We start from the raw sequence: 24,066 nt of genomic DNA on the forward strand, positions 1-24,066 counted from the left end.
ATGCCACCTAACGTCTATGTCACGATGAGACTCAAGGAGCATCCTAAGCTACTCATGCAATTGAAATGAACAACGGCATACAAGTATACATGCTCAAGTATACTAAACGATGTTAAAACATGGTATACGACATATAGACATACATTTCCAAGTATACTAAACCATATTAAGACAAGTCATGCAATGTCTAAGTATACCTACACAAGTATATGGTGTGGTTTGCCGCACACCGACTCAAAGTTTGTGCACTAAAAGATAATAGTGTAGAGCTATGATGAATGTGACCAAGTTTTACATTTAGAAATTGCCACTACTACCTTTCACTAAAAATATAGTTAGGGCAAGTAGGGATCGTCCCAAGGGATTGGTGGGTCGTACAAGGTTGAGGAATCAAGATTAGGGTTAGTAGGTCAAGTGATCAAAAGATTGGTTGGTGTTTGAATTACACTAAGATGTAATTTAAACTAAAGTAGGCAATTAAATGTAAATGAGAGAAAATAAGAGGGAGATCTTGGGATTTAGAGATCACCACTAAGCATAACTTTTCTACGCCCTTAATAAATGATTAATGAGGGGAAAAACATATATTGCAACATAGTGTGTGTGTGTGTGGTTGTTTTAACAAGTATGGATGACAAATTAAGCATATATTGTCTAAGCATCATGGTGGATAGCACAACATATCAAATTAAGCCATTAATTATTTCTTTAAGCTCATAACCAAACACATCACAAGGTTAGAGATATATGCTACTTGCTTTCATAAGTATGGAACATCAAACAATACGTATGGATTATTGGAGCACCTTACTTTTATTTTAGCAACTTTTGATAATCTCAAAATACGAAAGGCCTTTTAAGAAAGCCCATTGGAGTGCTTATTTTCATTCACCTGCTATATTTTGAGTTTGAGAGGCCATTTGAGAGCTGCTATATTTAAAAATACATTTGAGAATCTGAAAATATAAGAGGTCTTTTGAGAGGCCATTGCAGTGCCTTACTTTCATCCACATGCTATATTTTGAATTTGAGAACCCATTTGAAAGGCCATTAGAGATGCTCAATGGCCTTTCAAACTCAAAATATAGCAAGCGGATCAAAATAGGCACTCCAATGGGCTCTTTCAAATGACCTCTCATATTTTGAGTTTGTCAAAAGTTGTTAAAATAAAAATAAGGCACTCCAATGGGCTCTCAAAACATGAAATGGTTGTAATGCCAAAAAATAGAATTTGAATTAAATGCAGAATTGAAGCAGAATTGCAAAAAATATAACATTTTGACGTTGTAGCTCCTCTCAAAATTTAGATTTGGCATGAAAATATAGCATTTTGCATTAGAGATGCTCTAAGGTAGTAATAACCAAACACTAAATAGTGGTGATTTTTTTTTTTTTTTTTTTTTTTTTTTTTTTTTTTTTTTTTTAATACAATGGAACTGAAAATGGATTCTCCTTTGTTTTTTTCCTGAAATGCCATCACATCTTATTTTATATACAATTGTCATGTTTTGATATACACCATGTGTGAGATATATAATGTGTAACTGGCAAATTTTGTTATCAAAACAAGTCCGATTGAGTTGTAAAATTTTGGTTCAGAATTTCAAATTTCAAGATCGAAAGCGGATTTGAAGAAGTGGAGTTTTCATACTTCGATACACTCCGGGATAATGAGAATAATGCTTTAGAGAGATAAGAGAGTGTGTGAGTACACTTAGGAGGTTGAAACTTCAGTTTTTAGGAAAACTTTACATTTTGTCCAACTTGAATTGGTTTAAGTATCTTGGAATAGGTTCAATTTCTGAGACTTTTGGTGTTTTTCAAGTCTAGACAACTTGAATCGGTTCAAGTGTCAAAGTTATTTTTTGAATTTCCCTACTGGCCAACTTGAACCGATTCAAGCACCTTGAACCGGTTCAAGTGTTAATGTTACTTTTCTTCGAAAAACCTATTGGCCAACTTGAACCGGTTCAAGGTATTCAGATCATTTTGGTAACTTACCTTCCTGGTTTGTTTTGATTCCTATCTTGGGTGGACTTTCTTTATATTGTGTATGTATGAAATTGACATGGTTTCCAAGTATTTTTAGGTCTTCCAAACTTCTATATAATCTCTCTTTCACTCAACATTGACATACGACTTTTTAGAACAAAAATTCATTATTTTGAAAGAATCTTTTGAGAGATATTTTTAAGAAAATCAAATTTATTTTTTTTTATTTTTGTTTTGAGAGCACACACATATATACAAGAGTGATTTAGGAGTGTTATTCTCTGTCTCATCGGAATTGGAGAATAATTGAAGATTCAGAGATTCCAAGAAGAATATTTATTTCTTCTACAACAAATTAATTCAGATTTGAAGAAGAAGAATTTTCAATCACATTTTGAATGGATCAAGGCACTTGCGGAGTGTTGTTAATTTACCAGCAATCCTTCTATAAGGTTCAAGGCATAAGTCTGAAGTCAAGAGCTGTTGGACGGGAAGTCACAAAGCCAGAGGTGTTCAGCAGATTGGGCATGGTAGAGTGATGGTGTGTGAGCTTGAGTCAAAGTTCGGTGTACTTTGCTTCATACATGCTGGATTACGCTCAGGACAACGCAAAAATCCTCTAGGTTTTCCAATTGGTTTCCTCGTTAAAATTCTGGTGTCATCTCTTTACTTTACTTGCATTACTTTTCAGTATTTAGTTTTGTGATTGTGGATGTTTAATTAATCATATTCGTGGGTAAATTAATCAATCACAAAAATTGGGCAAGTTGATCTAATAATTTTATCTAGGTCATTTAGAGGATTTAATCACAACTAAATCAACTATCAGCTTCCTCACCGTATAACTCACATTTGGTATCAGAGCAGGTTACTCGATATATTGAGTAGATCATATTTGTTGATTTGTTGTGATTTTTGCATTATGTCTGAAAATACATCTTGTTCAGGGAAAAAAAAAATACATCTTTTGTTGATGTTTTGTCTTTATCACTTGTTTTTTTATTCTATCACAAGCATGCATGTTGAGTGGTCGAAGTTTAAAAAGGATTTTGAAAATTTGTTAGAAAAATTAAAACTTGCGAAACTTGATAGAAATATTTATAAGTTAGAAGTTTCTGTATCTAATAAAAATTTGGAATAACTTGGCCAAAAAAATTTGAATTTTCGTCATAAATTGATTTTCTGAAAAAGGAACTTGAACAGGTTTATTAGCTTTAATAAATCACTTGAAATAAAAATTGATAATTTGAGTAGTGATTTTATTAAATCAAAACAGCCTTTTCAGAAATTTAACACTGACACTTGCAAATTTGATAAGTTGAGAGGAGTGGTTAAGAACACTAGTAGTAACAAAGAGTTGGCTCTAACTTTAAAGAATTTGTATTTTCAAAAATCAAAATATATTTTTATGAAAGATAAAATCAAACCTTAAGTTATTACTTGTTCTCTTAAACTTATTTCAACATGTCATTTTTGTGGAGAAAAAAGTCATATCAAGTATGAATGTCAGAAAAGAAAATTTGAACTTAGAAAGAATTTGAAAAATCTAAAGAGTTCAAGTAAGAAGAAGAGAATGAATAAAAAGGAAAATTTTTCTGAGTCTTGTGACACTTTGCCTAAGACAATAGGGAAATCATTGCATAATGAATCTAAAGTTGTTTGGGTAAAGAAAAATAGTTTTAAATGCCTTACCATGCAAACTATACTTAGAGCACTAGGTTCATATGGTTGGTACTTTGATAGTGGTTGCTCTATGCATATGATAGGGGATAAAACATTGTTTACCACTTTTAAGGAATGCTCAGTTGGAACTGTTACTTTTGGTGATGGTAATGTTTCTAGTATAAGTGGTAAATGTAAGATCAAATTTCCAAGGGAGTTAAAAAAATTTCTATATGTAAAAGGTTTAGCTGCTAATTTATTGAGTATTAGTCAAATCTATGATGAGGAGTTTCAAGTCAATTTTACTCAATAAGTGTGTTTTGTGATAAGCACTGAATATTTCATATTCGAGCCCTTAAACATGCATAGTTTAGTACCTTAGTATTGTTGTTTTCTCGGTTTTATACTTATTTAAGAATATTTGTCTTTTGTAGGTTGTTTCTTGAAGAACATGATAAAACCATGATTTTGGAGCTTAAAGAGATGTTCCTGGAGTTTCTGGAGATATACCGGACCTTCTGAGCCCATTCGGAAGACAATTTGGGAAAATTAAAGAAATCCAAGTCCTAGAGCTAGAGCACAACCCTTTGTGCTCGAGCATAGAGTGCATAGAATTACAGAATTAGCCAAGTATTTAGAGCTCGAGCGCAAACACCCCTAAGAAGATAAGAAGATGCTTCAAAATTTCTAGGTCCCAGAGCTCAACCACTGGCCTAAATGCTTGAGCATAAACCTCCAGAGCTTGAACACAAGATTTTGTGCTCGAGGACAATTTAGAAACTTTTTTAAGTGTTGGAAGAAAAGACACTTCAGAAATATTGATAAAAAAAATGGTTAAACAAACAAGTACTGCTCGAGCATAACCTTTTGTGCCCAAGCACAAGCAGAAGAGCTCGAGTATAGAGTTTTGTGCTTGGGCATTTTTTTTCCTGAGGGTTTCCTTAAGTGCAGGAAAATTGTAAAATATGTCTTCTTTGTTTCCTTATGGTCTAATTTTCCCAAAAGCTGTAAAGGCCATCCCGGGGGGACTAAGACTTGATCTCCACTATAAAAGAAGATAACGAGACACAAGGAAGCTTTCTTGGCAATTTCAAGATCTCGTAGTGGCTTTTAGGGTTTTGAAATTCTCTTTGAAGATTGAAGAAGAAGATCCTAAGAAGAAGAACTGCAGTCTATGGAGATGATTTCTACACCAGTAATGATGCTATCATCCATCTCCGTGAGTAGCTAAATCTTCTCTTACGATAATGATATGACTCTTGTCCGAGTAATATGGTTTGATTGTTCTTAACTTTGGGAATTTTCATTGTTTAAGTATTTTAATTGCATGATTATAAGCAATTAACTTAGGATTTCTAAGCAATTATATTTTTAATGAATGAAAATGGTTTTTGATAGAATAACGTTTTGTCTTAGAATTAATTTCACTTAAATCAAATTCAAACTAATTTTATTATTAAAGATTGGCGGCTAAGGTTTTCATAACGATATGAGTAGTGATCAAACAATGGTACTTAAATTATATCAATAATGAATGTTTTAATAATTTATGCCTAAGGAAGAGAAGTTATACTGCATATTAGTTTAAAATAGTTAGGTAGATAATTCGTGCCACAAAGAGATATTATAGCTTAACATTCATTTATGATTTATCCTCTTGAAATTGAATTAAAATGTATGTGAAATCATTTAATTCCCAATAATGCATGAATATTGAAATTCCTAAGATTGAAGCAATTGACTATATTATGAGGTTAGTGGTAAAGTCAAGCCTTGAGTATTTCTTTTATTGATCTCATTCTTTAATAAATTTGCTTATTTTTATTTTTCATACTATTTAGACATAATCAAACAAATAATTCAACTTTCTTTAAATTAAATTAGCAATTAATTTTATACTTGACAGTCCTTGAGGTTCAACACTCTCAATATAATCCTATGATTCATTTTATTGTGAGTGGTTTATCATTGAAAACACACATTATTTTGTAACTAATGAAAAAGGCGAATGCGTTTTGAAAGGAACTAGAACTTCTGATAATTACAAAGTTGTGTATTCAGATCATTCACTTATGTGTTTTTCTGCAATTGCTGATGAGGCAATTTTATGGCATAAAAGACTTGGTCATGTGAATTTTAATGATTTGGTGAATTTGTTTAATAATGATTTTCTTCAAGGTTTAATGAAATATGTGGTCCATGTCAATTAAGAAAACAAACTAGAGTGTCGCATGAGAGACTTAGCCATAAAGTCACTATTCGACTTTTAGAATTGATACATATGGATTTGATGGGTCGCATAACACTTGATAATATTGGAGAAAAAAAATATTTGCTTGTTATGGTTGATGATTATTCTCGATTTACATTGATCATTTTTTTGCGAAAAAAGTTTAATACTTTTGTGAATTTCAGGTTTATTTGCCAACTGATCAAAATGAAAAAAGGTATCGAATAACTCGGATTAGGAGCGATCTTGGAGGTGAATTTGAATCTAAGGACTTTATTGAATATTGTAATAAGTTTGGCATTAAGCATGAATTTTCAACTCCTAAAACACCAAAACTGAATGGTGTAGTAGAAAGGAAAAATAAGACAATAGCAGATATGGCCCGTACTATGCTTCATGAGAATAAAATTGTTAGTCATTTTTTGGGCCGAGTTAGTATGTACTACTTGTCATATCCTAAATATAGTGTATCTTAGGCCTGGAACTAAAAAGACTCCATATGAATTGTGGTATGATCAAAAGCCCACTGTTAAATACTTTAGAGTCTCTGAAAGTAAATGTTACATCCTTAGAGATAGGGAACATTTAGAAAAATTTGATTATAGAAGTGATGAAGGTATCGCACAACCAAAAGGTTTTGTTGATCCACATAATCCTGATTATGTTTTTCATCTTAAAAAGGTTTTTTATGGTTAAAAGTAAGCACCTAGAGTATTATATGATAAGTTAACTTCTTATTTAATGCACAAGGGCTTTTGAAAGAGGGGGAGCAGATAAAATATTGTTTATTATTAGGAATGAATTTTTTTTTTCTTATTGCTCAAATTTATGTAGATGATATTATTTTTGGTGCTACTTGTGATAACCTTGTTAATAATATTACTAAAAATATGAGTAATACTTTTGGGATGAACATGATTGGTGAACTAACTTTCTTTATAGGTCTCCAAGTGAAATAACTTAATGATGTGATTTTTATATCTCAATCAAAATATGCAAAGGAGCTAGTTACAAAATTTGGTTTAAAGATTCAAAGTATTTGCAAACTCTTATGAGTACTTCATCCAAATTGGATAGAGACTCCAATCCTAAAAAAGTTGATTCTTCATTGTATAGGAGTACTATGATTGGTAGCTTGTTATATTTAATAGTTAGTAGGCCAGATATTTCATTTAGTATAGGTGTTTGTGCTAGGTATCAAGCTGATCCTAGAGAACAACACATTCTTACAGTCAAACGCATTATTCGCTATGTCAATAATACATTGAATTATGGAATATTGCGTTATATTTCTGAGTCTAACTTTGAAATTGCAGGCTATATTGATGTTGATTGGGCTAATCAAGGTACTATCGTTATCTTTTGTGATAATGCTAGTATAATTAATATTTTAAAGAATCCAGTTTTGTATTCTAAGACTAAGCACATTAACATTCGAAAAATTCAAATTTGGTGCTCCCAAACGCCAATAAATTTATGAGTAATGGCTTCTCATACTTCAAATGGGTCTTAACGTACTGTAAAGTCTAAAGTATTCATATCAAGGGAAAAAGGCTGGGCATAATTCCCATTCTTCTAGAAAGAAAACACCGGTAATATGAAACTAGTGCATATGACCCTTTGTATCCATCACCTTGCATAAATGTATATAAATACAAATCATAATTCCAGTAAATTGAACTTCATTATTTTCACATGTATATAATGTATAAATAAATAATTAAATATAAATACAATCTCGTAGAGATCAAGTTAAACGTTGAGATGCCTTCTGTGAAACGAACAACGTGTTAAATTGTAACCGTTGACAATAGCCAACACGTGGAAATCGGTTTCTCCCTCTCAGCCTTTTGCACATATAAATATTATACTGTTTTATTATTAGTATACATAATTGATGAGTATATGCACTTTTTATAAAGGTAGAGAGATCACTTACATATTCATTACTTAGTTAAGCAAAATTGTCTCAATCTTTTATAAATAGTTGGATTTATTTACTGAGTTAATATTGATCAGTTTTCCTTAATTAACCCTAATTTCACTTTCAATCAAAGTAATGAACAAATATAAAAATATTTCCTCAATAATTAATTACCAAAGAAGGTAATTTATTAGTTGACCAAATAATATAATATTAATCTGAAATCTATTTACTTAACCACCAAGTAATGAAATATATCATATATCCAAATCATGTGGCCCACATGAACAAGAAATAATCTTACATGTAATTAGCTGTCACATGTCTTTTATTTATTTTATTTTATTGCTCATTCTCATTATTGAATAAAGTTGTATGTAGTATCAGGAGGTTATAAATTACAATTATGAATATTTTAGTTTCTAATATGAATATTAGCATATAATTTCTTGTTTACAAAAATAAATGAGTACAAAAGTACGCTCTTTTGTTCAATTTAATTCAGTTATATAAGAATCCTTCTCTACTTTGTTAATAATGAACCCAAAAAAAAAAAAAAAATGTTCAATTTAATTCAGTTATATAAGAATCCTTCTCTACTTTGTTAATAATGAACAAAAAAAAAAAAAAAAAATACATCAATTGATTGTTTTTATGTAAACTATTTTATAAAATTTAAGCTTAAAAAAGTGCTTGATTTTATTTCTCATTTAAAACATTTACGTGCTTTCATATTTCAAAAAGTTAAATAGAGATTGCCCCGCATTTCTGGTTAAACATGAATTTGGTTGAGGAAGTTTTCTTGTCCTTTCTTGGGACTTGATATGGTGAGAAATAATCCTCTCCATTTTCACCATAGATTGTGTTATAATAGTTTGTATAGTAGGAACTGGGTCGATTCAATCTAAATTAGAGAGAAGCAAAAATAAAATAAAATAAAATAAAAAAAATTACAATAATAATAATGCATAGTGACACAACTTAGGGGCATGATGAAAAAACTATGAATTCACCTCATATTTCGTCAACTTATTGACACCCACGTCTACAGTCGTCCACCACCAACTTGGATTGCTTGTGTGGGACATACATGTCGTCATGTACAAATTAAAGGGGTTTGATTTAGTTACACAAAGGTTGATGGAATATGGAGGCAAGAGAAATTTTTTTTGTTTTTTTTTTTTTTTGGTCGATTACCATAAAAATTATAGAAAAAGAAAATATGAAACAACATAAAAAATTATTAATTTACATGTCATGGACAGTAAAATGAGGGTAAATATTGGGAATATCAAATCAAATAGTCTTAAATTCTTGTTGCAACAATAATTGTCACAACAATGTTATAGACAACCGAATGTTAACATACGAATGTTATCATACATATTAGATGAGATATAAATAAAATTACTTCTTCTGTCTACTTGATCTAGGAAACAAGCAAACCATTATTGTTTTTGCCGAAAATGCCCTCACCATAAGTAGATTTAATCATATCCCAAAGGAGAGGAAATTGCCAGGATGCAAATAATATCACGGGTGTAGTAGAAAAAACACTTACAGGAGCAAGAATCCATGTTGTCTTTTGTCTAAAAATAAGGTGGAGTGTGGCTCCAAAGGCTACCATCATAGACACTATGGCGACGAACAGAGTTATGAGACCAAAAATCAATCTTTTAGGTAACGTGTAGAGAAAATCAATCTCTGCGTAACGCGACGTAAGAATGGACAAAAACATCAACAGAGATGAAGCAGACGAAAAAAGAGCTAGCGCATCTAATATCATAAAGATTATAAAGGCTTTATCTCTAGAAAGAATTGGGAGGCCGTTCTTGTCATCGCTTTCACCCGGTACCGTAATGGCAGCTGCAAATACTATGGTGACAACTAGAGCTGCTACAATTGTGTATGAATTAGCAGTGTCTTTTAACCATTTTTTCTCCTTCTTTCATTAAGTCCTCGTCCGTCTCGGAAAAGATCATTGTTGGTGTCTTTCTTCCAATTTTAAACTTGCTCTCGTACGTAAATGAAATTTTTTCTACTCCCTGCAATAAATTGAATAGTTTTCGATTAGAAAACAAATTTGATCTGTTTCAGAAATTGAGAGTTCAAAATACGGGGTGGTGTAAAGAAAATTTACAATATATATGAAGATGCAAGAAACTCCTACTATTCTTTCTCTCTCTAGAATTCTTACACCTCAACCCGAAAAAGATCCCTCTCCTCTTCATTCCAACTCCTATTTATAGATACTTACAAGATATTTACAAGATATTTACAAGATATTTACTAATTGCTGGACCTGGGCCTATTCCTCTGTAAGCCCTGGTCACCCTTGATGGGCTTACTCCCGCTCGGCCCATATGGCAGTGTCTTTCTATGGGCTGACCCAGCTGTTCGGACTGAAGGTTGTGTTTTGCGAGTCGGACCTGGCCCATGTCATCCGGGGCCTCCTCAACTGCCCCCATAATTGCCCCTTATTTAATAAGGGGTAATTATTGATGGCGTCTCATCATGACGCTGACGGCTCGAGATAACCACGTGGGGGAGCGAACGGTCAGATCCAGAATCAATGTTCCGGGGCTCGAGGGATTTCTTGCCTTCCCGACGCTTCGGCCCTCGGGCCCCCTTGCCTTTATAATGCTCTAGAATTCCACTTCACTTCCCTTTACCGTCTCCATCATCAGCCAAGTCTCCCTCTTTCTAGAACTGTGCTAAGCCTTTTCCGGTGAAATCCTTCGAGAGTCATTCTCCCAGCGATCTTGCAGTCCTCCGAGGTTAGTTTCGTTCTTTTTACTTTCGGCAGGCTTCCATTTTCCCTCTTTTAGATTCTTCTAGCACTTCCACCATGGTTGTAGATCTGGGTGTTCTTCGTATGAGACTTAGACTTCCTGACAACATCGAAGTTAGGGTTTGCCCCCAAGACGTTAATATTACGACCGGCGCCGGCCTCCTGCCCGGCGAAGTCTTATTCACGAACCTTCAATTGAATGTTGTTAGGTTCCCTCTGCACCCTTTCTTTAGTTATGTCTTCAATAGATTGGGGATATCCCCTCTGCAGGTCAACCCCAACTTCTTTAGGATCATATCTGTTATGCTCTTATTGATGCGTGACAGAAATCTGGACCTTGACCTCATAGACCTCCTTCTGTGCTATAAGGTCAGTAAGATCCGTACTAACGAGCCCTTCTACCACCTCTACCCGTTCGAGAAGATGTCCATATGCACTGACACAATAAAATCTGAAAAGGGTTGGAGGGATAGCATAGTGGGCATTAGTGGGGCTTGGTCTTCGCCGGCTGCAGAGGATTACCCAATCCCGAGCGCCTTTGGTGTCTGCTCTGTCTCCTCCTATAAAAAATTCAAATCCCATAAACATGACTGCCCCTGTGAAACATGCGTTCCTCGTTTTTGCACTTACTTATGCCGCTCCTTGGGAATACCTTGTGATGACTTGAGCTATAGTGTTTGCAGGGATAGGAGTAACTACTTGAAGAGATACGTTCTGAACGATATTCCTTCCTGCTCAGATCTCCTCACTTCAGACAACCTCTTTGCGCTCTCATCACTCGGCTACAATATGAGCAGACTGCAGATTCCCTCTTTTGGCAGGAGGAAAAATACTCCCCCAGCCACTCCTGCTGCTGGGGCGACCTCCTCTCCAGCGTCGGCTTCTTCTTCAGCCACCATATCTGACACTGTCCCGAGCGCAGTGGCTACTAACCCTGTTGCCAGCGCCCCTGCTGCCAACCAGAACGCGCCCTCCCCAGCTACCATAGCTCCTGCTGCTGCGGGGGGCGGTCGGGACAAAGAGCGAGGCAAAAGGCCTCATCCTGACAGTGAAATCGATCCGGAGGAGGAGCCTCTCATTAGAAGGACCCGGGTCTCTGGGCCGGGTACTCTCTTGCACCGAGCGATCAGAGCTCCTTCTCCCTCTGGGCCTCCCGCAGCTGGTGGTTCTGCTTCTGCTTCCGGCCCCCCTTCTATCCCCAGCTTACCGCCATGGGCCCCTCGGTACACCCGAACGGATGGGACGTTCGTGAAACCGAACGAGACCATGCTGAAGGATGGCCAGACCGCTATGGCCTACTACAGGAGCATGTGGACTCCGAAGGACCTTGAGGCGGCAAAGGGTCTTTCCCAGAAGGAAGTGTTCAGTCGCTTTCCCCAATCTGCTATGGAGGTGACTTTTATTTTCTAACTCATGAATTCTCTCATATTACTTGGTCCTGCCTTCGCCCGTTCTGACTATTGGTTTAACCGTCTTTAATGTGCACCTATGCAGACGTTGTTCGGGATGATGGCCATGCAGAAGCAGGTGGAGATGGGGAACGCCAGGGCCCGAAAGTATTCTGACAGCCTGGAGGTGGCTAATAAAGAAAACGACCTCCTTGCTATGAAGAATACCGAGGTGCTGGTTCGGCTTGACAAAGCCGAGCAAGAGAGAGATGTCCTGAAGAAGGAGAATGACTCCCTTCAGGATGAGAAGGACGCCCTCCAGCTTGAGAAGAGCGTCTGGCAGACTGAGCGGGAATCAATCAGAGAAGAGAAGGCAGAACTCCAGCGCCTTCTAGCTGATGAACAGTCTGCTCGGATGGCTTTTGAAAAAAGAGCTCTGGACGAGCGTACCGCTCTGATCGACGCTATCAGCAGAGTGGGTGGTGGGATGCTGGCCCTTCACGCTCGGTTCTCCAGGGTCGGTGCTCTTCGGTATGCTCAAGGATTCCGGGAAGGTTTCGCCGACCGGGTTCCGGATGAGGGACAGACCAGCTCCACTCCGGATGAGGTAGACAAGGATCTGGGGATCGAACCTCTGGGGGTCTATGTCGACCCAGAACCCACCGAAGCGGAACGTATATTTGATGAGTGCCAGGACATCGCATCCTCAAGGATCATCACAGCTCCTCCTACCGCTCTGCCACTGACCGCTCCCCAATCGTCAACCGTGGCTCCCTCTGTAGCCACTGCTGACGCTGAACCCCAGCCGAACGACTCAGTTATTCACCTGGATTCCCCACCTCATGAAGGTGAGGCGGCTGATGGGGCCGAGGAGGCGAGTCGGCAAGACCAGGATGCTGTTGGTACTGAGGCGTCTAGCTAGGGCTCCTTCGAATTCTTCTAGTTCATATCTTCTTGTAATGATGGACATCTCTCTTTTGTAAACTAAATGTTCAATATTAATGAAATGGCCGAACTCTTTTTCTCTATCTGTTGTGCTCTGTTCAACTTATCTTCAGTACATACATATCTTTTCTCTCTTTTTCTTTTTATATTAGCTTCGCCGTGTGTTTGTACGGCAAGTGCCTGGCGCTCGGCTAGAATGCCACTTGCCACTTGGCTTTAAATTTTTAGCAAGTGTCTGGCGTTCGGCTTATAGTGCCAGCTGCCACTTATCTTGCTTAAGTGCCTGGCGCTCGGCTAGAATGCCACTTGCCACTTGGCTTTAAATTTTTAGCAAGTGTCTGGCGTTCGGCTTATAGTGCCAGCTGCCACTTATCTTGCTTAAGTGCCTGGCGCTCGGCTAGAATGCCACTTGCCACTTGGCTTTAAATTTTTAGCAAGTGTCTGGCGTTCGGCTTATAGTGCCAGCTGCCACTTATCTTGCTTAAGTGCCTGGCGCTCGGCTAGAATGCCACTTGCCACTTGGCTTTAAATTTTTAGCAAGTGTCTGGCGTTAGGCTTATAGTGCCAGCTGCCACTTGTCTTGCTTAAGTGCCTGGCGCTCGGCTAGAATGCCACTTGCCACTTGGCTTTAAATTTTTAGCAAGTGTCTGGCGTTCGGCTTATAGTGCCAGCTGCCACTTATCTTGCTTAAGTGCCTGGCGCTCGGCTAGAATGCCACTTGCCACTTGGCTTTAAATTTTTAGCAAGTGTCTGGCGTTCGGCTTATAGTGCCAGCTGCCACTTGTCTTGCTTAAGTGCCTGGCGCTCGGCTAGAATGCCACTTGCCACTTGTCTTTAAATTTTTATAGTAGACCATTGGAAAAGAAAATTCTTTTTTTGTAAATTCCAGTAACTTGCTCATTCATACGTATTTGATTGACAACAAATAACATCCAATTAAAGCCAGAACTTAGCTTCTATTGGTAGTACCTCTTCAGAGACGTGGCGTTCCAGGGCTTGCTGACCAACTTTCCCGCCATGGTTTCCAACGTATATGCCCCTTTGCCAATGACTTCTGCAATTCTGTATGGGCCTTCCCAGGGTGGCATCATTTTTTTGACCATCCCCACCTTTCTTTTCAGAACCAGATCGCCCGGGGCAAAATCCCTGTGTTTTACTCTCTTATTGTGACTATTCGCCAGCACTTGCTGATACGATGCTAGCCTTATAGCCGCTGCGTCCCTCCTTTCGTCTATCATGTCGAGGTTCAATCTTAACATCTTGTCGTTCTGATCTCGACTCCATGCTAAGCTTCTGATAGTGGGGACTAAATGCTCAACCGGTATAACTGCTTCGGTACCATACGCCATTGCGAACGGGCTCTCCCCAATCGGCCGCCTTGGGGTGGTTCTGTAAGCCCATAGAACGTTCGGGAGTTCATCCAACCACTTCCCCTTATGATCTTCCAGCTTCTTCTTAATGCAGGCGAAAATGGTTCTGTTTGTGATTTCTGCTTGTCCGTTAGCCTGAGGATGACTTACTGCAGCCAACTTCTGGTTGATTCCATACTCCTCCAGCAGCTTTCTTACTTGCCTGCTGTCGAGGTTTGTGCCATTGTCCATGACTATTGTTCTGGGAACACCGAAGCGGCAGATAATGTTGTTCCAGATAAATCGTCTCACCTGAGTCTGAGTCACGCTAGGATACGGTTCTGCCTCCACCCATTTAGTGAAATAATCCATGGCCAGTAACACATACTTGTTCTGAGCTCTTGCAGTTGGCAGAGGACCGACCACATCCATCCCCCATTGCGCGAAAGGCCACGGCGAGGCCATTACGTGCAATTCCTCAGGTGGTTGGTGGATCATTGGTCCATATCGTTGGCACTTATCGCACCTTCGAGAGAACTCCTCCGCATCTCTTGACATGTTTGGCCAGAAATACCCTTGTGTCATTGCTTTATGCGCTAACGATCTTCCCCCAGAATGATTGCCACACACACCCTCATGAATAGCTCGCAATACCTGCTGCGACTCCGCGGGGGTGACACATTTCAAGTACGGGCCAGAATAGGACCTTCTGTACAGCTGGTTCCGCACGATGGCGTACTTGGCAGCATTCTTTTTGAGTTTCCTAACTTCATCCCTTTGCATAGGCAAAACGCCATCTCGAATATAGGTAATGATTGGGTCAATCCAACTCGGTTCATACGGTATGACGTTGACTTGCCAAGGGTCCGAGTCCATCGGTTCTTCGAAAATGGACGGCTGGGTCACTATTCCCACTGGAATCACCCTCGCCAATGTTTCACTGCAACTCGAAGCACTGCATGCTAAACGGTCTGCATCTGCATTCTGTTCCCTCGGCAACTGTATGAATTCAATCTTTGCAAAGTCCTTGGCTCTACGCAGAACGGCAGAACGATATGCCCCCATCATGTCATCCTTGGTTGCGTACTCACCATTTACCTGCCGAACAATCAGCTGCGAGTCACTATACACTGTCAAACTTTTGATCTGTAGCTCTCTGGCCAACTTTAATCCATTTAGCAACGCCTCGTATTCCGCTTCATTATTGGTGGCTCGGAACTCAAGTCTGAGTGCTTGGCTCAAGGAAGTACCCTCTGGGGTTTGCAGTTTGATCCCAATCCCAGCCCCCATCTGGTTAGAGGAGCCATCCACAAAAAGTTTCCAAGAGCCGCTTCTAAGGTCCTCTTCCGTATCTTCGGCATCACATTCTAGTAGGAAATCGGCCACCGCTTGCCCTTTAATAGCTGTTCTCGGCTCGTACGTTATGTCAAATGAACTCAACTCTATGGCCCACTTTGTCATTCTGCCCGAGAGCTCTGGCTTGTGCATGAGCGTTCTGATTGGGAAAGTTGTTAGAACAGCTATGGGGTGGGATTCAAAATAATGCCTTAACTTTCTTTTTGCATTTACAAGTGCAAGTACCACCCGTTCGGCCTTTGAGTATCTTTTTTCTGCCTCCATCAGTGTTTTGCTTACATAAAATACCGGGTATTGCACCCCTTCCTTGCAACGAATCAGAACGGCACTCGTCGCGACACCAGATACTCCAAGATATAGAAATAACTTTTCTTCCGGTTCTGGGGCTGACAGGACTGGTGGATTCTGCATATATTGCTTCAAATGAGTCAATGCCTGTCGTTGCTCATCCGCCCAGACCTGCCTTCCATGGCTCCGAATCGTGTCAAAGAATGGTTTGCAGTGGTCTGACAACTTTGAAATAAATCGACTTAATGCAGCTATTCGTCCTGTTAGGGCTTGCACCTCTCTGATCGTCTTTGGCTCGGCATTCTTAATCAAAGCCTCTGCTTGAGCGGGGCTAACTTCGATGCCCCTGCGGTTGACCACGTGTCCCAGAAACTGCCCGGAACTCACACCGAACGAGCACTTGGTCGGATTGAGCCTCATCCCATATCGCTTTAGTACATCAAATACCTCTTGCAGATGCTTCAGATGATCATCCTTTTTCCTACTCTTTACCACCATATCATCAATATAGGCTTCGACAGTCTTACCCATTTGATTCTTAAAAACTTTGCTAACAAGTCGTTGATAAGTTGCTCCCGCATTCTTTAATCCAAAAGGCATAACTTTGTAGCAGTATGTTCCTCGCTCGGTGACAAAAGAAGTTTTTTCTTCATCTGCGGGGTCCATAGGGATCTGATTATAACCTGAATATGCGTCCAGAAAGGTTAAACGCTCATACCCAGTGGTGGCATCCACCATTTGATCAATCTTAGGCAACGGGAAGCTGTCCTTCGGACAGGCTTTGTTCAAATTGGTGAAATCAATGCATACTCGCCATTTCCCATTTTTCTTCTGCACCACAACGACGTTGGACAACCACTCAGGGTAGTGCACCTCTCTGATAAATCCCGCATCAAGCAGCCTATCGACTTCTTCCGCTATGATCTGATTACGTTCTGGAGCAAATCTTCGCTGCTTCTGTTTCACTGGTTTGAAATTGGGATTGACATTCAGGGAATGACAGGATACGGAAGGACTAATTCCAGGCATGTCTAGGTGACTCCATGCAAATACGTCGACATTGTGGGACAAGAAATCCACTAGCTCTTGCTGCTCTTCTCTGGTCAGTCTTATACCTACTCTGGTAGTTCGTTCTGGCCTGGACTGATCGATCTGCACATCCAGAAGGGGCTCCTCGGTCAAGTCGGCTGACTCCTCCACCCTATTCTGCTCGAGTGGAGGTTCATGTAATTGCTATCTGGGGCTTGTCGAACGGACGGGCGCCTTTCCTTTCCCAACATGCTTTAGTGTGACGGAATAACACTCTTTGGCTGCGACTTGATCCCCCCGAATGTCTATCACTTTATCTCCATCGGGCCCGAGGCACCTCATGACCTGATGCAGAGTTGAGGGTACACCTCGGACTCTGTGAATCCATCCTCTTCCCATCAGGAGATTATACGAGGGGTGAATTTCCACAACCACAAAAGTTTCCATAAGAGCTCGTTCTGCAGCTTGAACTTCTACTTCCACCATCCCGACGGGTTCCACCCTCTTCCCATCGAACCCTAATAAGGGATTTCCGGTGGGCTTGAGCCTCTCTGGTTTAATGTCGAGCCTGTCAAATGTGTCCCTCGGCATAACATTCGCACTGCTCCCAGGATCGATCAGAACTCTGCGCACCAAGCAATCTGCCACTGTCAAACTGACTACCAACGGGTCGTCATGAGGCAGTTGAACACGCTGCAGGTCTGTCCAGTCGAACTTTATCTGCATTGACGGGCTCTGCTGGTGTAGAGTGGTCACATTGCCGACCCTTTTCTTCATCTGCGCCTGCCGCAAGCGCACCCGTAGCAGCTCATCTGACTCTTCACTAGGCTCGGGTCGACCATGGATAGCATTGATTATACGAACTGGTTGCGAATTGTGGGAGCTTTGTTTATGACTCCTTTTTATTTGTTCCACTGGTCGATTCTGCTCCATCGCCGAGCCTTGAACATAACTCGCAAACTCCCCTCTAGCTATCAACATCTCCACTTGCCTCCTCAGGTTCCTGCATTCGTTAGTCTGATGTCCGAAATCAGAATGAAAAGCACAATGTTTAGTTTGATCCCTCTGTTCGAGGGGTTGTCTAATTGGCAGTGGTGGATGAAACTTGTCCTTGTTCTCCTGATACAACCTCGCCAGAGTGACCTTCAGCGGAGTAATCAACTCTTCCTCCCTGGACCTTTTTTTGGCCTTCCAAGTGGTCTGACGTTGCGGCTGAGCCTGCTTCTGCCTGATCTTTGCCTTGGACTTTTCCTCGGTCGACACAAGCGACGTTGTCCGAGCATTAGCTGCCTCCTCTTCTTCGAGGCGCACAAAGCCATCGGCTCTCTCATTGAGTTCATCCATGGTAGCTGGCGTATTCACTACCAGACTGGTGTGAAACGGAGTTCCGCGTGTCATGGCTAACTTGAAGGCTTGAACTGCCGTAGAAGGATGACATTCGATTACCATACTCTTAGTGAGATTAAACCTGGTAAGAAAGGCCTGGAGCCGTTCATCCTTGTGTTGCCGCATCGTGAACAGGCTCGAGATGTCCTTCGGCGGGCGTTTGTTCCCATAGTACTGGCTTATGAACCGATCGCACAGGTCCCTGAAACTGCCAATGGAGCTCCTAGGCAAGTTTTTGAACCAGCTGAGCGCCGGTCCGGCCAGGCTTGTAGGGAAACATTTGCACATTAAAGAGTCGTTTTCCGTATTCAGGGCCATTTTCAACTGGATATGATACACATGATCGATCGGATCGGTTGTTCCGTCAAACAGAATAAAGACTGGCATAGCAAACTTCCTTGGATGCGGCGCATTCAAGATCTCGTCGGTGAATGGTGAATCCACCGTCCGAGCTGCGGATCGGAGAGCTTCATTCTCTCTCTGGAGTCCAGCGGTAGCTCTGTGAGTTACGGTTCTGCCCTCCGAACCGTGATGAGTGACAGTAACCATGGAGGGCCGGTAAGACGGATCGAACGACCGTTCCTCTATGAACTCTCTCTGCCAAGGCGACGCTACTCGACGGCGATCTACCTCCATCACTTCCTCTCGGTCAAACCTTTCCCGCTGCGGATCAACGTGAGTCGATCCTTCGTGATCTTCAACTCTACGAACATTTGGCGGCAAATTGTCCATCATCCTTTCATCACGGTGGTGAGCTGACTGATTGTTCTCGTCCTGATCGCCTTGATGCGCGATATTAGATGGAACACCTCCTTCTCCGACCGGAAGCGGATGCGAAACTGCAGGTATTTGCCGATGCTGCAGTCCAGCTTTCAATTCTGCATTTTCTTTTCTGAGAGCTTCAATCAAGTTCATCAACTCTTCAAGCTTTGTTTGCTGGACAGCCTCCATCGGATTGGAGCTTTCACCTATCATTATTCCCGAACGGAGTAAAGGCATTAATCTCAAGTTCGCGAGTAGATCTGAGCTTCGTGAGTAGGAATTTTTAGATCTGGCTTCTAATTCTCCGAATTATGCTCACTGTTTACAAGATCTGAATTGTCTGAACTCTAAATCCGTCAGATCCTGCCACAATCGAGCAACTCGTGGTTGCGTAGATCTGAAGTCACTCCTGCCAAAGCTTCAAGAATCGTAATTCCTCCAGAGTAGGTCACAATCGCTCAGATCTGGATTCAAATCCCCAAGATCGAGTCTCGATCAACCGAATTGGTTTGAATCCATTCGATACTCCTCATTGATCAACCAAACTTTCATGCGATTCCCACAGACGGCGCCAATTGAAGATGCAAGAAACTCCTACTATTCTTTCTCTCTCTAGAATTCTTACACCTCAACCCGAAAAAGATCCCTCTCCTCTTCATTCCAACTCCTATTTATAGATACTTACAAGATATTTACAAGATATTTACAAGATATTTACTAATTGCTGGACCTGGGCCTATTCCTCTGTAAGCCCTGGTCACCCTTGATGGGCTTACTCCCGCTCGACCCATATGGCAGTGTCTTTCTATGGGCTGACCCAGCTGTTCGGACTGAAGGTTGTGTTTTGCGAGTCGGACCTGGCCCATGTCATCCGGGGCCTCCTCAATATATATATATATATATATATATATATATTTAAAAACAGAAAGGAATTTTAATTTATGTATTCTTATTTTCGTTCCTTAATCAAATTCATTTATCAAAAAAAAAAAAAAAAAAGTGAAACTAAATTTCAATACCATCAACTCGTCCAGGGAGCATATAATGGTGCGTTACAGGATTGGGATGCCCAGGTACTATATGTCTTAGACCGTTACTTGAGAAAAAAAAAATAAAAAATTTAGACCCATTTTATAGTGAACCATAGTGTCATCCAGCTCGCTGTAACGCCTTCGAGTCTTAAGATCTATGCAATTTTAAATGCATCAATCACATTAAATTTCTTTTAATTTCAAAATCAAAAAGCTAATTCGACAATTCCAAATGTAATATTAAATGTTTACGAATGAATGTATTATGTGGAATGATATCATGGAAATAGATATAGTTTGTGCTAGCTCAAACCACATTAAATTTTCAATTTCTTTACTGATTGTATTAAACCAGTGATGCTGTCCAAAACTAATTTGGATGGGGCCGTTAAGAAAATTAATATAAGAATTTAAAAAATATATATATATTATAAGGAACAAAAGAACTTTAATGTTAAATGATATTTTCATAAAAAATTGTTCATACCGCCATTTTGATTTTTTTTTTCTTCATAAATACTTTTTCTTTAATTATTATCAAGATAACATATTAAAAGTTGAAAAAATTCCAGGAAGACTCATTTGTACTCTTAATTTTTAAATTTTAAAATATAAAATTGTGAATTTATATATTTGATATGATTAATTGATCATAGTTTTTTTTTTTTTTTTTTCATTTTTATTGTTATTGTTTTTTGCAGACCAAAATGTTAGAGACAATTTTAGAAAATTTGTAGTGAACTCACATTCAGGAAGTCTGCCATATTAATAAAAGATAATATATTAGAGAATCAATAAACAAGTTTAGGGAGAGATTAAACAAGCAAAATCTTTAGTTTACTCCATTTAAGAGATTTTACAAAAAAAAAAAAAAAAAAAATTAATGGTTGCAAGAGTAATAGGATTTTTTTTAACAAAAAAGAAAAAAAAAAAGAAGAGTAATAGGATTTTAGAAAAAGTTCAGGTATAAAATATAAATAAATCAAATCTAATTTAATAAGACAGATATGTATTGTAAATGAGAAAATAAAGAAAATTACTATCACAAGGCATCTTATTAAAATGAATATATAAAAAAATATTACCTTAAACCATTGCAATTCAAGTTGCATTTGTAGAACTGCACCAGCTGCAGCAGCTTTGAGTTTACTACTTTGTTTCTTCTTTAAACATGCAACTAGATCCAGACTAGTGTTACCCGATGAATCAGGCCATGCTAAAAGATAATTCATAATTGACTTGTCAGAAAGTTGATAAATAAGTTTGAATACGTCTCTTTGACGATTCAAAATTGCAATTTGAAATAAATTTTGTCCCTTTTCGTTTTTACTATAAATTGCTTCAGGAAATATTGAAAGGATCTCTTCAACAACTTCAGGAATTCCATAAGTTGTTGTGGCAAATACTGATCTTCCAACTCTATATCTGGCTTCTGAAAAATCTAATTTTTCATATTCAATGCAAAGATGTCTGACAAGTTGAATTGCCTGATCATTCTTCCATTTTATCCCTCGGACGTCCTTGATCCATGGCACTGTTTTAAGGCGAATAATTTAGCAGGATGCAGTATGTGTTGCAAATAATTTCTAGTAAATATCTTTGAGCATAACAATTTTTTTGCGCATAGATATGTTCCTTACCTAGCATTTCAGCAACTTTCCAAATGACACCCAACAACTTTTGCTTCATTGTACCTGCCAATATATATATATATATATATATATATATATATATATATACTTCATCACACTTTTACAACAAAACTAAACAAGTCGAAATCAAAAAAAAAATTTAAGAAGAATACAAATTAAACGAACCTTGATTTTATTCTTCAATTTTTTTTTTTTTTTTTTTTTTTACTTGACAATATCAATGCAACCACTAAAACCACCCTCCATTAATTTTTAGATGTCACATGTCATGAATAAAAATATTATTTATGTTATTATTTTTTATATCAAATAAAATATCATACAAACAACCGTTGTCCAACCTGAGTTAAAATTGATTAGCCTAAAATTCTTGCCCCAACGAATGCAGGCTGTAAAACGAAGCTTCATGATCTGGCCCACTTCTACCGCATTACCTATAATTATTGTCTTTTAAAAAGTCATACTCCCCTACTGGATTCTAAAATAAATTAAAAATTTTTTTTAGAGTTTTTAAAGGCACATGAATTCTCTAAAAATTACAAACATTTATAACTTTCTAATCTAATATTTTATATTCTTAATCTGAAAAAGTTTTTAATCGTTAGATAACATAGGAAAGATAGACATTTTATTATGGATTAGAGGGGCCAAAAACGTTGTAGAATTGTAGTAAAAACTTGGAAAGGTGTAATTAAACGTTTCAAGTCTTACCAATATTCCCATTAAAAAAAAAAAACAAAAATTCAAACAGCATTATTGGATTTAAACGGACCATAAATGTGACAATGGGTAGGATTCTCAAAGTCTCCACCACTACAATTGTATGTAGATTCTTCCAACTTCGGAGGAACATCTATATTAGAAAACAATAAGCAGTTAATGTCTCTACAATAACTTTACAAGAATATTTGAAAAAAGAAAGCAATAAGCAGTTAAACGAGAGGCTGGTGGTTCGAACCCACTAGTGGGTACTCAGTGAAATGTGTGGTGTGTAAAAAAAAAAAAAAATCTAGATTTTAAGGAATATATATGCTGATTTACATTCCTAAAAAACGATTGATATATCTTTGCTGAAGAAGAGAGAGAAAGGATAGAACTGACTAACAAAAGTAGATAAATTTTTGCCAAAAGTTGATTTTTGTTCCACTCTTGAATGCGGAATTTTCCATAGCAATTTGTTGCAACAGAGAGACACTTAAGTTTCTTTCCGTCGTTGCAATTAATGCACCATTGCGCTGATCAAGGAGGAATAGCAGAGCAATGTCTGTTAAAGACATAGGAAAGAAAAGATTAATTATGCAATTTCATAATGCATTTTCTATTTCTGTTTACTATAAAAATAAAAATTATATTTCTGTTTACTGAAAAAATAAAAATTATACTCACCGTATAGACCACGCATTATCAAAGAACCAACAAAAATATCCTCATATTCTTCAATGTCGGTGACGTCCATTAAGTAAAGAACCATATTCTTGTAGCAAAGTAAAGCAGCTACGTGGAGAGGTAGTAATGCCTCATTATCTTGAAATATTGGGCAGACGTTGGACCTTAGCCACTAACAACTTGGCTACCTCAAGGTTGTTAGCTGATGCTGCTAAATGAAGACATGTCTCACCTTTGTCATTACTTACAGTCAAATCCGCATGTGATGACGTAACTGCAATAAACTCCAATAGCTTCTTAACAAAATGATTTCTCTTCTTGGTGTGAGAACTGACAGCTACCATCAGTATTGTGTCCCCCTCTCCAGTGATGTCCGCACTCACTGCATCTTGGTTTTGTTCCAAGAATTCTTTGGCTTTCTCCCACTCACCTTTCAGTGTTGCTCTATGCAGCGACCGGTAAAAGCCTACATCTTTTTCTTTGCCTTCTTTGTTTTTCACATTCATTCAAATTAAACAAACATAAAAATTTGTACTCTCATAAAGTGGGTGTATAATAAATAAATAAAGCATTATCATAAACTAAAAGGAAATAAATAATAATAAATTATCTATATATGTGGTGCAATAGAGTGAGCTTACTCGTTTCACTTCTTTTATAGGGATCAAAGACTTTTTTTAACTTATTCCACATATCATGGGCAGTTTTCAAGTCCACCACACATGCAAGAACATCTTTTTGATCGATCGTCCCCATTATCCAGCTTTGTAATAACCCGACTGTTCTATTCCATGCCTCGAACATATTCTTGTTCTCCATTGTCCAGTCTGGTCTTGGAACTGTGCCACTGATGAAACCTTCCAGGCCTTGTCTCCAAATAAGACTAAGCATCAAT

General features: G+C 38.5%; 1 protein-coding gene across 1 annotated transcript; it reads right to left on the reverse strand.

Moving 5' to 3' along the window:
• Positions 1–20,881: 20,881 nt before the first annotated feature.
• On the reverse strand, positions 20,882–23,677 carry LOC132314251 (uncharacterized). The gene is made up of 5 exons (XM_059813136.1): positions 23,404–23,677; positions 23,172–23,309; positions 22,558–22,638; positions 21,219–21,667; positions 20,882–20,890 (listed from the first exon to the last, which is right to left on the reverse strand). The coding sequence occupies exons 1-5, from the start codon at positions 23,675–23,677 to the stop codon at positions 20,882–20,884; spliced, it is 951 nt and encodes a 316-aa protein (XP_059669119.1).
• Between the last annotated feature and the right edge of the window lie 389 nt (positions 23,678–24,066).

This window comes from Cornus florida, unplaced genomic scaffold (assembly GCF_030987335.1).
Source record: "Cornus florida cultivar Cherokee Brave unplaced genomic scaffold, ASM3098733v1 CherokeeBrave_3.0.0_Hap2_Chr06, whole genome shotgun sequence".
NCBI classification, from domain to species: domain Eukaryota; kingdom Viridiplantae; phylum Streptophyta; class Magnoliopsida; order Cornales; family Cornaceae; genus Cornus; species Cornus florida.

Coding starts and splice junctions, on each gene's coding strand:
- LOC132314251 (XM_059813136.1), bottom strand. CDS start 23,677: ATGAATGTGAAAAACAAAGAAGGCAAAGAAAAAGATGTAGGCTTTTAC. Junction 23,310..23,403: donor GACTGTAAGTAATGACAAAG/GTGAGACATGTC, acceptor CAATATTTCAAG/ATAATGAGGCATTACTACCT. Junction 22,639..23,171: donor GATAATGCGTGGTCTATACG/GTGAGTATAATT, acceptor TTTCTAATATAG/ATGTTCCTCCGAAGTTGGAA.